This window comes from Tupaia chinensis, unplaced genomic scaffold (assembly GCF_000334495.1).
Source record: "Tupaia chinensis unplaced genomic scaffold, TupChi_1.0 Scaffold144529_1, whole genome shotgun sequence".
Taxonomy (NCBI): domain Eukaryota; kingdom Metazoa; phylum Chordata; class Mammalia; order Scandentia; family Tupaiidae; genus Tupaia; species Tupaia belangeri.
This window is the reverse complement of record NW_006204388.1, coordinates 1,871,563-1,886,304: the sequence shown is the minus strand read 5'-3', so window position 1 is coordinate 1,886,304 and position 14,742 is coordinate 1,871,563. Positions and strand designations below refer to the sequence as shown.

Below are 14,742 nucleotides of genomic sequence, written 5' to 3'. Positions count from 1 at the left end.
GTAAAGCAAATTATTTTTATCCCTAATACATAAGTAACTTTTACAAATAAATATGAAGACAAAGATCTCAGGGTAAAAACATACGTGAATAACAAACACAAGTAATACATATGAATGGCCAGTGAGCATGTGAAAAAAGTTTCTCACAAATGATAACTATAATACAAATTAAAATTACTATAAATGACCTTTGTGTTCTATCATATTGCAAAAATGATTTCTAGAGTATGAGGGCAGAGATAACCTTTTGCTATGATAATGGGATTTGCAGAATGTTGTGACCTTCATGCAAGGCAGTATGCTTTAAAAGCTCTGAGGATATTTACAGTCATTGCCTTTGTAATTCATTTCTAGAAATGTCTCCTACCATCTTCAGATATCACATAACAGACAAGTATAAGTATCATTACTTACAAAATGGAAAACTGTAGACTGTGTAGATTGGTTGAATATACAAGGAATGTCTATCCATGTAACAATACTTGTAGCAATTAATATCTTGTTTGAGAAAAAGGTTTTTACAAATTTCTGCAAGTTAGGTCTAAAAGTATAGTATAACAAAATATATACACTACGTTTCCAATATGAATATATATGAGATAAAAGACTAGTTCCTTAGAAGTGAAATTATGAATCATAGTAGTAGTCATCATTATGTTTTTTCAGTACTTTTCAGGTGCTCCTGAACTTTTATTTTATTATTATTAGTTTTAGTTTTTGCTGTAGGACGTGTGTCCTTGCAGGAGAGAAACAGAGATGGAAAAAGGGAAAATGGGAAATCACTCCCCAGGCGGAGATGGACACACAACAATCCCTTCTCCATTCTCCTCTCAGGATATTTTACACACACACACACACACACACACACACACACACACACACGCCCAGTGTGATTTTCATGTCCCTGGTTCTGGAAATCGAACCTTGGAGTTAGCTACATGGGATCCAACTACCTTAACCTCCACCCACTTGCTGGCCCTGCAATGAACCTCTTTGTGTGAAAGATATCTCTTTAAAACTAAGACATTTTAAGTTAATTTTCAACTGTGTTTTTCTAAATAGTTATCTTTGAAATTGTTCAAGTGACAAGCTAGATATACCTCAACACCTATCTGTTGCCAGAAGCTAGTTCATGACATTAAGAAGAACACCAGTGGAATAATGAAGTCACTTACCATGTAGCAGACTCTATTTACCTACTGACTGCATGTCAGCATTTACCAACTCCCTTATTTTTTATTTTTAAAAGATTTTAAAATTTAAACCTTCAGCTTTGTAGGACACTTAAGGAGGTCCCTCCTAAAATTTGAGGTTCTGTGTTCCTACATCAAATCAATCACATAGTATTCTCATACTAGCATAATAATCTCAACAATTACCTGATCTGTTTTGAAAGACTGAATCACTGTATTTATTTATTTTAAGTTTTCCCAGAAGACATGTCCTCTCGTCAGAGAAAGACACAGAGAGAGAGAGAGAAATTAAGAAAGCCCCCCCCCCCCACACACACACCTCATGGGATATGGTCACACTGAAATATCCTCTTCGTTTCTCCTTCTGTTTGGGATTTGGGGCACATGCACATACACACACACACACACACACACACACACACACACTTAGCTTGTTTTTCAAGTTGCCAGGTCCTGGACTCTGAACTAAGCAGCCAGCCCTATGGGAATCAGCAGCCTTAACCACCTCATCACTCATCACTGACTGACCCTCACCTTATTTCATTCCAAGACTAAGAGTTATAAAATTAAGGGTTGGCCTCATAACATAGTGGTGAAAGGAGCTGGATCCCACATGGTCAACAGCGTGTTTCGAATCCCACTGCAATAGCTTGAAAAACACACCAGGCGTAGGCAGGTATATGCCCGAAGTCCTGACAGGATGGAGAAATAGAGAAAAAGGGATTGTGGCATTACCACACCCCTTTGGGGATGTGCTTTGGCTCCGTCTCTTTCTGTTGAACACATGTATTATCTGGCAATTAACAGAAAGATAAAAATTAAATTGAAATTGCTAGTAGGCAAAAGAAAAGAGAAAGAGATTTAGATGAATATCTAAAGTTAGAGTAAATATAAGAGGTTATAGGTGTAGTTCAAAATAGCAAAATAGCAAAATATTCCTGAATCATTAAAAAATCAGAGAACCCAGTTAATATCTATTTCTAAAGTAACCTCATCCAAGTGCATTGTTTTTCCTTTCTTTTACTATATTTTAAAGTTTGTTTATTGGTTTACTTCATAAGTGAGGGAGACAGACAGAGGAAGAGAGAGAAGGAAAACCCCCCAACAAGGTCTTGACAATGAGATCTGCCCCTAGCCTCCACCAGTCCTGGATTATGGGCATACAAGTCCCAGCATACTCAGGTGTTTTCTAGACATGAGCCCCAAACCCTCCCATATGAGACTCCCTTTCAGAATTCATTTTAAAGCTCAGTGTAAACATGAATGACAACAGTATGCCCAGACTGCAAACCTTAACAAGTAATTAAGTGTAGAATGCATTCCTAATCACAAACTTTACCCAAGGAACAAACACTGTTAACACCTCTCATCCCCTTTCTGTTGATTTCTCCAACCCCATTGGGGGAATGGGGATCTTTGATGCGGTAGATTTTTGAATTCATACTCTTTTCAGAAATGTCAATGAAGGGGTCAGAAGATGACGTAGTGGTTATGTTGCTGGACTCCCACAAGGCCATCTGTGGTTCGAGTCCTGGATATCTGGTGGCTTGAAAGTCACACTGGATGGGTGTGGATGGGTGCCCAGGATCCTGGGAAAGAATGGAGGAAAGGGGATTGCAATGTTTTCATCCCCTCCGGGGGTTGCGAGTCCTGGATATCTGGTGGCTTGAAATTCACGTTGGATGTGTGTGGATGGGTGCCCAGGATCCTGGGAAAGAATGGAGGAAAAGGGATTGCAGTGTTTTCATCCCCTCGGGGGGTTGATTTCTCACCGTCACCGTCTCTGTCTCTGTCTCTCGCTCTCTCTCTCCAGTGAGCACACACACCCTAAGGTGAAAAACACTAAAAAAAAAGTCAATGAAATATAGTTTATTATAGCACTTCTCTCATTGTGTAATTATTGAAAATAGTAATAGCTAATACTTACTAAAACTTCTGATGTACCAGAATTATGCTTTGCATGTGTTACATCATTTCATATTCCAAACTCTATAAATTTTGTACTGTTGCCATACAAGTATAGATGAAGAAACTGAAGTTCAGAAAGGTTAATTCATGTGCCCAGTGTCACAAAGACAGAATACGAGTCTGGATAAAATCCAGACCCATCTTATCACAATGCCTAAGATTTTTATCAGTAGCTGTCTGAGTTTGTGTATAGTTTTTTGAGGGAAAGACCTGCCATATTCCAGTGAACACAGCACCTGGTATTCAGTATATATTCAATAAGATGTAGAATGCATGAAATTAAACATTGAACATATTTTTATAAACAAATGAAATTTAGAAGTCTGGTTTCAGACCTGGCAGGTGGCATGGTGGTTAAAGGCGTTGGATTCCCACAGGGCCAACTGCAGTTTGAGTTCCAGACCTGGAGTCTTGCTTTCTTGCTTTCCCTTTCTCTCTCTCTCTGCCTCTCTCTGGTCAAATTTAAAAATAATAATAATAACAACAAATGTAATTAAATAAATAAGTAATTCTTTTAAAAAAATACTGGTTTCAAAAATATCTTTGAAATATCTTTATATTTAGGAAAATGATTATTTTTCATTATCCAATGTTGATAACAACCATACACATACACATTTGTATGTGTCTTTAAAATCTCGAATGATAGTAAGAAATGTTTGAACAATGCTGTTGAATAGTAATAATGCTAATTTACTTTACTATAGATTTTTATATAAAAATATTAAGTAATATTTAAATTCATTTCTTTAGACTTGTCAAATTGCGAATCTTGGAGTTAAGAGAAAATCATTTGAAAACTCTACCAAAGTAAGTGCTTGTGTTTTAACTAATTTTGAATTGTGATTTTTTTTTTTACTAAGGACTACTTACTTTTATTTTAGTAGTATTTTGCCATTTTGATGCATTATTCTATACATTTTTCCTAAATGCAAAAAATATGATATGCTGTAAGAATTCATAATAAATAAGATTGTATCCTACCTTATAAAACTATATAATTGCAAGTTAAGGTGAGAAAAGTTCGTTAAAGGTTTTTCTTATAATTTAAGATATACGCCAGGAAATCATTGTACTAGAACATATGAAATGATCATTTTATAGCATAAAAGCAATGATTTTTCTAGGTTCAATCTAATAGGATGAGTAATTCTTCAAGTTAACTGATAGAATGTAAGATTTTTCAGTTTACAATCAACAATGTGCCAGAATTTTTCAGAAAAAAAAAATGGTTAAGCTTTTCAAGAGATCTTCAAATGGTTTGGTAAAAACTATGTATTTATTTTTACTAGTCTGTTTAAATTTTGGTTTATATAAGGAGACAGGATAGTTTAAAGTAAAAATTCTCTCAATTTTCTTTAATGTGCAATTTATTAAGATGCCTTGTTCCACTCTACTTTGCCTTTTTCTTCCCTAACAATAGACTTTTGTGTTGTATAGAAATCATTATTTTTGAAACTCAAAAATTATTTCAAATGGGTTTTTTGCTCAAATAAAACAAGGCGACTTGAATGTTACAATAAAATATTGAAGGTGCTATGTTGCTATAATTACCCTCCTGCAATATAATTTTAAAAAATGAGTACAGTGATTAATTTTTCAGATTTCATCAGAACTTAGAGACATTCTTCTGTTGAACCAAAACTTAATTTTATTTTTTATTTTGTAATCCTTTTCCTAAGCAAACTAGACTGAATTTCATTGTTTTTTAACCAATTCATCAATAAAATACCTTCAAGTACATTTTATATGTGATATTATGTATTAAAATTTTGTCATTGAAATATAATGACTTAATTGTATTAATTGTAATGACAAAAGCTTTCAATGATGACACAGATTCTAGTTAAGTAGAAGAAAAACATGTGTTTATTCCTTCATAAGCAGGAGATAAGGAGAGAGCATGGAAATGAGGAGTGTCTCCATGCCTCAGGACCATACACTCTGAGTAATGCATTTCTCTAAGCCAAAGTTTTATGAATGGGTCTAACCCAAAGCTCATCCTTCTCCTGCATTGGGGCTATGAAAAGAGAGAGAGAAATGGTTGAGAATATTGCTTATTTGAGTATTAATTTCCTGAAAACCACCAAATGACAGTTTCCATCCCTAATGCTTTCATTAGCTGCATTTAAAGTGGAAACATGGCAGAATGGAAGCTAACCCAAGATGAAAAAGTAGTTGTCTCCTTCATCTAAATATATGCATTTAGGTCAAGGAAAAAATATTGAGTGTGCAGAGAATTTTTTCCCTCTACTCTCAAATGATGTCTTTTTTATTTTTTTGTGAAACACAAACTGACATAGGTTTTCAGGTTTTTAAAATATGTACTTAAAAATATAAACTTTAAATATTAATTAAAACCTGATACAGATGGTCATATGGACATTATATGAGACTATCATGGGAATTTATCTAGAGTAATGAGTCATAATACTTACAGTTGCATGGGCATTATGGAGGCTTTGAGAATATGGCCCAGTATTAAACAGAATTAAAATGGCCCAGTATTAAACAGAATTAAAATAAATGGAATAAACTGCATAAACCATTTTTAGTTTACAAAAATCTATAAAAGAGAGGCATTATATGTCCCCACTTAATATATACCGAGTGTCTGCACTCTATGATGGAAACTAATTGACTAAAGGATATAGAAACACAGTATATAGATGTAAATACCAGATATAGTGTGTATGAAAGAGGAGGGTCTGAGGAAGGACATTTGGGGTAGGGACAGGGAGGCAAAGCATTAATGGCACAAAGAGGTGTGGTATTATCTGTTGAAGATGTTTTGTAGTTTTATCAACAGTACTAGGGAGAAATGTTCACCTGTTGAAATACCCATTCTGTAAGACAAATAATAATGTGATTGAATGTATGGAAGAAAATGAAATGAAAAAAATAATAATAAATAAATAAATAGAAGGGAAGAAATAAATAAATAATAATTAAAAATCTATAAAGATCTACTAGAAATGATACTAGGTTTCCTTGGTAGACTGTTACACATATACAATTTATGTGGCTGTTACAGCTTGCATTTTAAGTAACATTTTCAAAATTATTTACAATCTAGTCATTCATGTTATAACTTACAGACAAAAAATATCTAAAGAACCAAAATTATCTATATGAGAACTATTTTTTTTAGTTTTGATGCCTGTAGAATAAGAATTATAAATTTTCTCTTGAATAAAAATATCTATTTTTATTATGTATTGTTCCATTTAATCACCCATCTAGACTTGTAACATAGAACTGTTAGAGCTTTCTGCCATTCATTATTATAAACTTCAACAAAAACAAAGGTAAAATTGTATCTTTGACTAATGATTTTAGTTTTGCAACTACTCTAAGAAGAGATCATTTCCTCATTGATACACACACCATGCTCAGTCTTTATCAGATCTTCTGTGATATTTTTCTTTTCATCGTTTTTGTCTTAAAGTCTATGTATATGTGTGTATGTGTATATGCTTGGCAAGCTGTGCATAATATATGAGAATGAAGATATAATATTCATTAAAATGTGCATCCTTTATGCCAATTTATAGAGACTTTTTTGTGTGGCTTCTAGGATCAATGTTTCTAGTTACAAATATAGTATTATTAATTTTCTTACAACGTTCTATTATGATCATTCCTTCAGTTTTATCAAGGAGTGATAAAATTAAATTCCTTGGATATGCATTTGCTTAAAAACTATTGAAACACCCAGCTCTTGATTATGTGTAATAATTAAGAGCATAGATCATCTGGAGAAAAGCAACTGTATAACCCAAAAGAAGAAAACTTTAGATTCCAGGATATAATTTTTTCTTATAGCAGAATTATCTTCTTAATTATATTTTTGAGGATAGTCAGAAAATGCTGTTTGGGTAGACACAGTTCAAATGAATTTAGATGTCAAGGTAAAAATCCAGACTTTACTGTTCGTTTTATTCATTCATTCATTTACTTAACAGTTCATTGTTTGTATTAGAGCACTTAGAGTACTGAGGGTCTGGAATTCAGGAAGGTCTGGATTTTCGGTAATTCTGTCTCAAGGTGTCTCACGTGTACAGTAAAGCTGTCTGCTGGGCTCCAGCCACAGAAAGGCTTGATTGGATTGGGTGGTTTGTTTTTCAAATCACTCAAGTGGTGGTTAACAGGAGTATTTCTCACTGGCTAGAGGCTAGTGGCTTTTGCTCTTTGTGACATGGGCTTCTCTATAAGGCTGCTCTCAATTAGCAACACTGGTTCCAGAACAAGTGATCCAACAGAGAGAAAGAAGCCTTGACAGAAGCCTTGGTCTTTTGAGAATCTGCCCTCAGAAGTGACGTACCGTGACTTCTTTCATGTACTGTAAATCACAGACACCAAATCTGGTACAATGGGGAAGGGAATGACATGAGAGTGTTCATACAGAGGAAGGGGTTATTGGAGTCCACTGCAGAGAGTCCTGCTGTACAGGACTAGTGCTCAGAATTGCAGGTCTGGAAGTTCAGTTTAGACGGTATACCAGATACATCAGATGCTGGAGGCTGACTCCCACAGATCAAATTCATAGGAGAGTTTATCTTGACATGACATGCCTGTTTCCAGAACTCTTCGTCTATACGTTCTTCCTGAACAAAACAGGCTTGTTCCCATTTTAGAGTCTTCACACTGACATTCTGACCAGAATCCTCTGACTACAGTTTTGCCTGGTTAGGTCTAGAATGATTCAGGTCTTTCTTTAGATGTTGCCTTCTCAGAGATTTCGCTGATCACATTGCACAGTTGTCCCCTTTTAGTCTTTATGCTATTTCCTTATTCTGTTTACTTTTCTTTATAGCACTTATGGTTCTATGAATTATTTTGAATGTTTACTTGAAGGTGATCTCCTCAAGAGAATGTAAGACACAGAAACACACAGAAGGAAAAACAGAAAGGAAGAAATCAGCATGTTTTTCAAGCTGCCAAGGCTAGGAGTTGAACAATAGTTGGCCATATAGGATTCAGCTTTCTTAACCACTAGGCTATAGGGCTGACTCCTATCATATAGTTTTCTATGGGGAAAAATAACCACATGACAGATATTTCCCATTGCGAATCAGTCAGTCAGTATTCTGGTTTGTTTATTGAGTACTACATTTCAGGCACTGTTTTAGGCATGTCAGCAGTTGACCAAACAGGAAAAGCAAACAAACAAACAAAAACAGAAACAACAAAGGAATTATTAAAGAAGCTTACATTTTCTTGAGGAGATCACCTCAGGAGATTGAAAAACATGCTGGTCTTCTATGCATTCATGCCCGAAATCCTGACAGATGGAGAATTTGAAGAGCAGGAGTTACAGCATGACCATACATACTCCATTCTGGAGTGTGGGGGGTTGGGGGTGATTTCTTCCTCTCTCTTTTTTTCTCTCCATGTCTGTGTGTCTCTCTATCTCTCTGGTGAGCATGAACTCCCTTCAACATTTTTTTTAAATAAAATAAAATTATATGAGAAGTCATATATAATCACATGAGTCTTTGGTGAGCATGATGAAGTCAGACAAAAGTAAATGACAGGGGGTTCTTAGTGACTGATAGCTTAACCTTAAATTTTAAACCTACATATGCATATGCTGAGAAAAGCATGAAAAGAATCATTTCAAATAAGGAAATCAATGTTTAATAGAACTAAATAAAATCCAGAAATTGTATAACTTACTTGCTTTCCTATTAAAATATGACACATTTAGTGAAGAAAAATATAACCTAGTGTAAAGTGAAGGATTTTTCCAAATGAAGTTTAGGAACCATTTACACAGACATAAGATGACAGCATGTAAGAGGTTAGTAGCATGGAGGGCTTTATCTGCAAATCCAACTGTTCCATATTTATGAGAAGAAAATTTTCTAATAAAGTTAAAATAATATCTCATCCATTTAAGAATTTATTTACACTATACTAACTAGTGACCAGCAGATGGCAGAGTGGTTATGTCACTGGACTCCCACATGGTGAGCCACAGTTTGAGTCCCGGACCTGGTGACTTGAAAATCATGCTGGGCACATGTGTGTGAGTGTCCAAGATCCAAGAAGAATGGAGAAAAGGGGACTGCAGCATGGCCATTCCCCTTGGGGAGTGATTTCTCACTTGGCCTCTCACTGTTTCTGTCTCCTTCTCTGTCTCTCTCTCTTTGGTGAATACACACACCCTAAGGGCAAAAACCTCTAAACAAACAAACAAACAAAAAAGACTATAATAATTTTTTTTTACACTTGAGCCAAAAGTATCATGTACATACATTTGTGATAATTATGAAAACATAAGCTACTGGATCATCGGGAAAGTCTTGACACATTTTTGCATAGAAAAACAGAAAAACTTGTCATGACTTTCCTGACAACATAATAATATGAAGGAAAGGAAATTAAACAAATTAAGCTAATATGAATGCTCATGTCTGCAATGCCTTCTAATGCCCAATGCAGGTAGATGCACAATCTCTCAGTCTGCTATCATGAAACACTGTCAAAGAGAGAACTGTTTCAAATATATTCCTGTTGGATTGCTTGTGCCGTATCAGTAGAGTAAAACCTGATGAATGTATACAAAATGGAGAAAACAGAAACATTTGGTGGATAGGATCTTTACAAGTTGTTGAAAGAAGGTGTTCAGGGGGCCAGCAGGTGGCATAGTGGTTATGTCACTGGACTCCCACATGGTTGACTGTGGTTTAAAAATCATGACCTAGTGGCTTGAAAATCATGCTGGGAACAAATCATGCTAGGAGAATGAAGGAGAAGGCGCAGTGTGGCCATCCCCCCAGAAGGTGATTTCTCAGTTACCTTCTCACTGTCTCTATCTCCCTCTCGCTTGCTCTCTCTCCAGTGAGTGCACATGTCCTGTGGCAAAAACCTCTGAAAGAAGGAAGGAAGGAAGGAAGGAAGGAAGGAAGGAAGGAAGGAAAAAGGGGTTCAAAGCGAAGAGATGGTATATCTGAATTAGTTACAATCTCTTTTGGGTCATGAGCCCTCTGCGAATCTTAAAAAGCTATGAATCTAGAAAAACATTCATTCTAAAATTTTATCTGTGTCCAACATATTCTTTGCCCACTGTGGGTATCCACATTTTCTTTGACTTTTTATATAAAATACATAACATTAAAATATTAAGTTGTTGGAAAAGTCATGATGTATTTTTCTATGTAAAAATGCATCATAATTTTTCTGACAATCTAATAAGTAATATACTATGAAAATACCAGAAAACAGGGACCTCCCAATTTTAGAAGGCAGCTTTTGTCAAGGAATACTTTTTTTAATTTCCAAAAAGTACATAAACTCACCAGAGGGGGGGGGATGGGGGGATAACACTCCCTCAGTGGGGCATGGTCATGCCGCGATACTTTCTCCATTTCTTCAACCCATTAGGGCCAGAATTTGAATCGTGACTGTCCATGTGGAATCTGCTTCCCTTAGCCATTAGACCATGGGTTGGCCTGATCATTTTAACCATATAACTCTTTCTAGTATATTAACTCAAGAATAAACTTTTGAGGGGCTTATGAATAGAATTATATTTTGCTATTATCTATGAAGTTTGAAAGTTTTCCTTAGTAAAAATTACTAAGGATAAATTAAAAGAAATATTTTTGCAAGTGAAAATACAAATGTCACTTTGAGACTACTAAATTATGCCAGAGAGCTAGTAAATGGCCTATCTGTTATATATATGACTTTATTCCTTGAGCATCATTGTTTTTATTAAACGAACTGAAAACAAAGGATCGAAAACTCTAGAATGTTCCCTCTCTATCAATACCTAGCCAATATGCATATACTCACGGAAGGTGCCGATACATTAGTTAACTGGACGTGTTCAAGAAAAAAGATTGACTGTGAGTTATAGACAGTAATTAAAACCAGAACTACACTGAAATACTGTTAATGAGAGACAGTAGTGCTTATGAACGTCAGGGAAAGATCGAAGGACTAGTCCAGATTGAAGAAAACCAAAAACAGACACCAAACTAAAAACAACGTGATCCTGGTGTGATTCTTTTGCTATATAGGACATCATGGGACAACTGGCAAGACTTCAGAAGGGTCTGAGGGTGAGAGTATAGCAATGTACTACTATTAATTTCCTGATTTGAATGATTGTATTTAGGTTGTGTAGGAGAATATCCTTGTTTGTAGGATGGACACACCAAAACATTTTGAAATGATGGGACATTAAATTAGCAATTTACTCACAAATAGCTCAGAAAAAAATAAATTTTTATGATATTTGGAGCTTATCTGTAACTACATGATTGTATCAACATTAAAGCATATTTTACTTTTTATTGCTGTCCTTTGATGTTATTTTAATTTTTTTTTTGGTGGTACATACCTGCTTAACACATTTTAAAGTGCACAGTACAATTGTGTTCCTTAGAGGCACAATATTGTACAGTTGTCTCTAGAACTTGTTTCTCTTGCATGACTGGTACTATGTATTAGTTGAGCAAGTTTCCACTTCCTCCTTCCCTCAAACCCAGGTCACCACCACTCTACTGTGTTTCTATGGTAACCATTTTAGGTGTCTCATACAAGTGAAAGTGCAGTATTTGTCTTTCTGTGACTGCCTTATATCATTTAACAGATCCATCCCTTAGTTGCCTATGTCAGGATTTTTGTTCTTTTTTAAAAAACTGAATAAATTTCACTGTGCTATATACCATATATTCTTATCCATTCATCCCTTGTTGAACATTTAGGCTGTTTCACTTTCTTGACTTTCGTCAATAATGATGCAATGAACATGGGATGCACATATCGCTTCAAGATGCTGATTTCAGTTCTTCAGAGACAGACCCAGACATGGGTTGCTAGATAACCATAGTTGACCATTTCATTTTCCATAGTGGCTACACTCTGGAAAATATACCAGAGGAAACATAAAAAATTATATTAAAAAGCTATTTCCAAAGCCAAATTATTTAAAAGCAATCATAAGAACTATCAATACAGAGAAATTTTATGAACTTCTTTTCTAAAATAGTTACAGGTGTTCAGGACAAGGGAGGAATCTGCATTTATGTACTAAAATGCTTAGTTCTAAAAATATAATTTCAATGATAAAAATCCTGCATATGTAAATAACATAGGTATTGTGTACTTATTTTTTAACTTGAATGGCAATAAATATCTCATATTCAAAATGAGCACTCAAATTTTCAAAGTATTCATCTCCAAATAACATGTTTTCATTTTTCACATAAGTCCACTTATTCTTTTTCATAGGATTAGTTTAGACACAGACATCTAAAATATAATGTACTTGCCATGCTTGCTTTTTTTTTAACTCTCGCTTCCTTTGTTATCTGCTTTACAACCAGTTATCATCATCAGTATAATGAAGAAGTTCATAAATTATTATGTATTCTGAATTGGGCAGGTGTGACTAAGTCATTATCTATTTCTCATTTCAGTATCCTATTAATAGTTTTCTTCACTGGGCATTATGGTACTCTAGTAGCTATTTCAATGAAATATATCAATAGGCTCCTTAGTGCACTTGTAATAAAAATTCCATTGTCTGACACAGTTTACAAAATGACTTTTTTATGTCTTTATTAACTCAGTTTTTGTAATTCTGTTTTGTAACTGTAATGTAATGTTGGATACTGTATAGTTTTATAATCATATTACCTTATACTTTCACCAATTTATATTAATTTACAAGGAAGTGTTTGTGCTGAACCCATAATACTATTCTATGCTGGGTTATCTTTATCAAAATCGATATTATAACAAACTAACTAAACAAAAGTAACCATATTAGTTACTGATTTTTAGAGAACTGTACTTTGAACCAGATATTTTCTTTACTTCTCACTTGGTGCAAAATTTTCAATTTAAATGAAATAAGTGATAATTATGCCATTGCTTATTTAAAAGCATCTGGAAATTACAATGCATTATGACAATGTAATTTTAGAGTTTTTTCTAAAATATCAAACATACTTCCCATAGATTCACAAACAGAAAGACTATGAGCTCTGTCTTGTGAATTAATTGTATTTTTTTTAACATTAGACTCCCAACTTAAAATTAAGGTTGAGAGTTTTATATTGTAGTTAGCTAGTTGGGTCAAGTTCAGTGGAGAGTTTGGGACAGAGCACTAAAGCCTGGTAAACGCCAGGGTACTCAAATCACTTTTTTTGGAGTACTACAATCAGTAGCTACTCTAACCCCTATTCCAAAAGATGAAGCTGCTTTATATAATAGTGAGATTCAAGGTGCCCTGGCTATAGTTTCGTAAGCTCCCAAGGCTTAGTCTACCACAGAAAATTAGCCAGTATTCTTAGTTCTACTTCACCTGAGAAAAGCTGTTATGTACCTGACTGTGTACACTTTGCAGTCAGACAAGTCTGGGTTTGTATTCATATCCTTCTTACTGGAGTAATTTTTCTTTCTTGAAACCTAAATGTTCTCATTTGTAAAGAGTTCTGGGTGTCATTAAGCAGGAAATATATTTTGGGTAATAGTCAATGAAAGAAAGCTTTTTATCATTTTGAGCCAGGATATTTTTTTAAAATAGGATACACTGTCATTTTGGGTATGTGCAAAAAAAAAAAAAAATTGGTGTAAGTTACATATATTTTTATTTGATCTTATAAAAACTATCAGAAAGGAAATGGTGTTTCTCTTAATTTATTCTTTGTGACCAAGTTTGTAAAATAACATACAATGATAATATAGCTTTCTTATTTTTCTAGCAGTACTGTAATAAAAACTCTTATGCATATCATTGTCTCTCATCCTCAATGCATATAAAAATTTAACTAAATATCTAGCTAATAATTCTTGAAGACTTTTCTTTATTAAATTAGTAGTTTATATGAGTGAATAGTGAGCTTAGTTACTAAAAGACATAACAAAAAAAAAATGTTAAAGAGATTTTTGCTATAGGGCACATGCACTCACCATAGAGACAAAAAGTGAGAAATCTCCCCCCCCCCCAGTGGTATTGGCAGTCTCTTCTCCTCCATTCTTCTCTCAGGATTTTAAGCACACTTGTATATGCGCCAAGGGTGAGTTTTAAGCTGCCACATCTGGGACATGAACAACAGTCAACTACATGGAAGTCCAGAGATGTAACCAGTACACCATCTGCTGGTCTCAAAGACAAGACAAAAATTAACAAAAACCCTCACCAATTAGCAGAAAAGGCATCTAGTATTAACTTCATGTACTTTTATAAGTTCATTCACTCAAGTTTTGAAAATTTAAGCCATTTAATATAAATTATTACTCTCCCCTTTAAAGTCTCTATGTAAATGTAGTATCTTTAAAAAGGTATGTCCTGAAACATTATACTAATACTGCCTTTTCTGTCAGTATCTTGGGCTATGAAATGCACAGAGAACCTAGCTGACAGATCTACTCTTATGGTCTCAGTTATTATTACCTCTATGCTGATAAATTGTATGAGATGTATTCTTAATTTGGACTTTTTATCCGAATTTTAACTCAGTGTTTTATGAGTCAGATCTCAAACAAAATATTCACATGTCAGAACTGCAATCATCCCATCTCTTTCCTCCACCCACCACCTTATACCAAAACCAAATCA

The 14,742-nt window shown here is 34.5% G+C and overlaps 1 protein-coding gene across 1 annotated transcript in view; it reads left to right on the top strand.

The window, feature by feature from the left end:
• Positions 1–14,742, top strand: part of LRRC7 (leucine rich repeat containing 7) — a 543,267-nt gene that overhangs the window by 283,502 nt on the left and 245,023 nt on the right. The window contains exon 7 of the mRNA XM_006167144.1: positions 3,915–3,971. Coding sequence (XP_006167206.1) covers positions 3,915–3,971 — 57 coding nt within the window. The remainder of the gene's footprint in view (positions 1–3,914; positions 3,972–14,742) is intronic.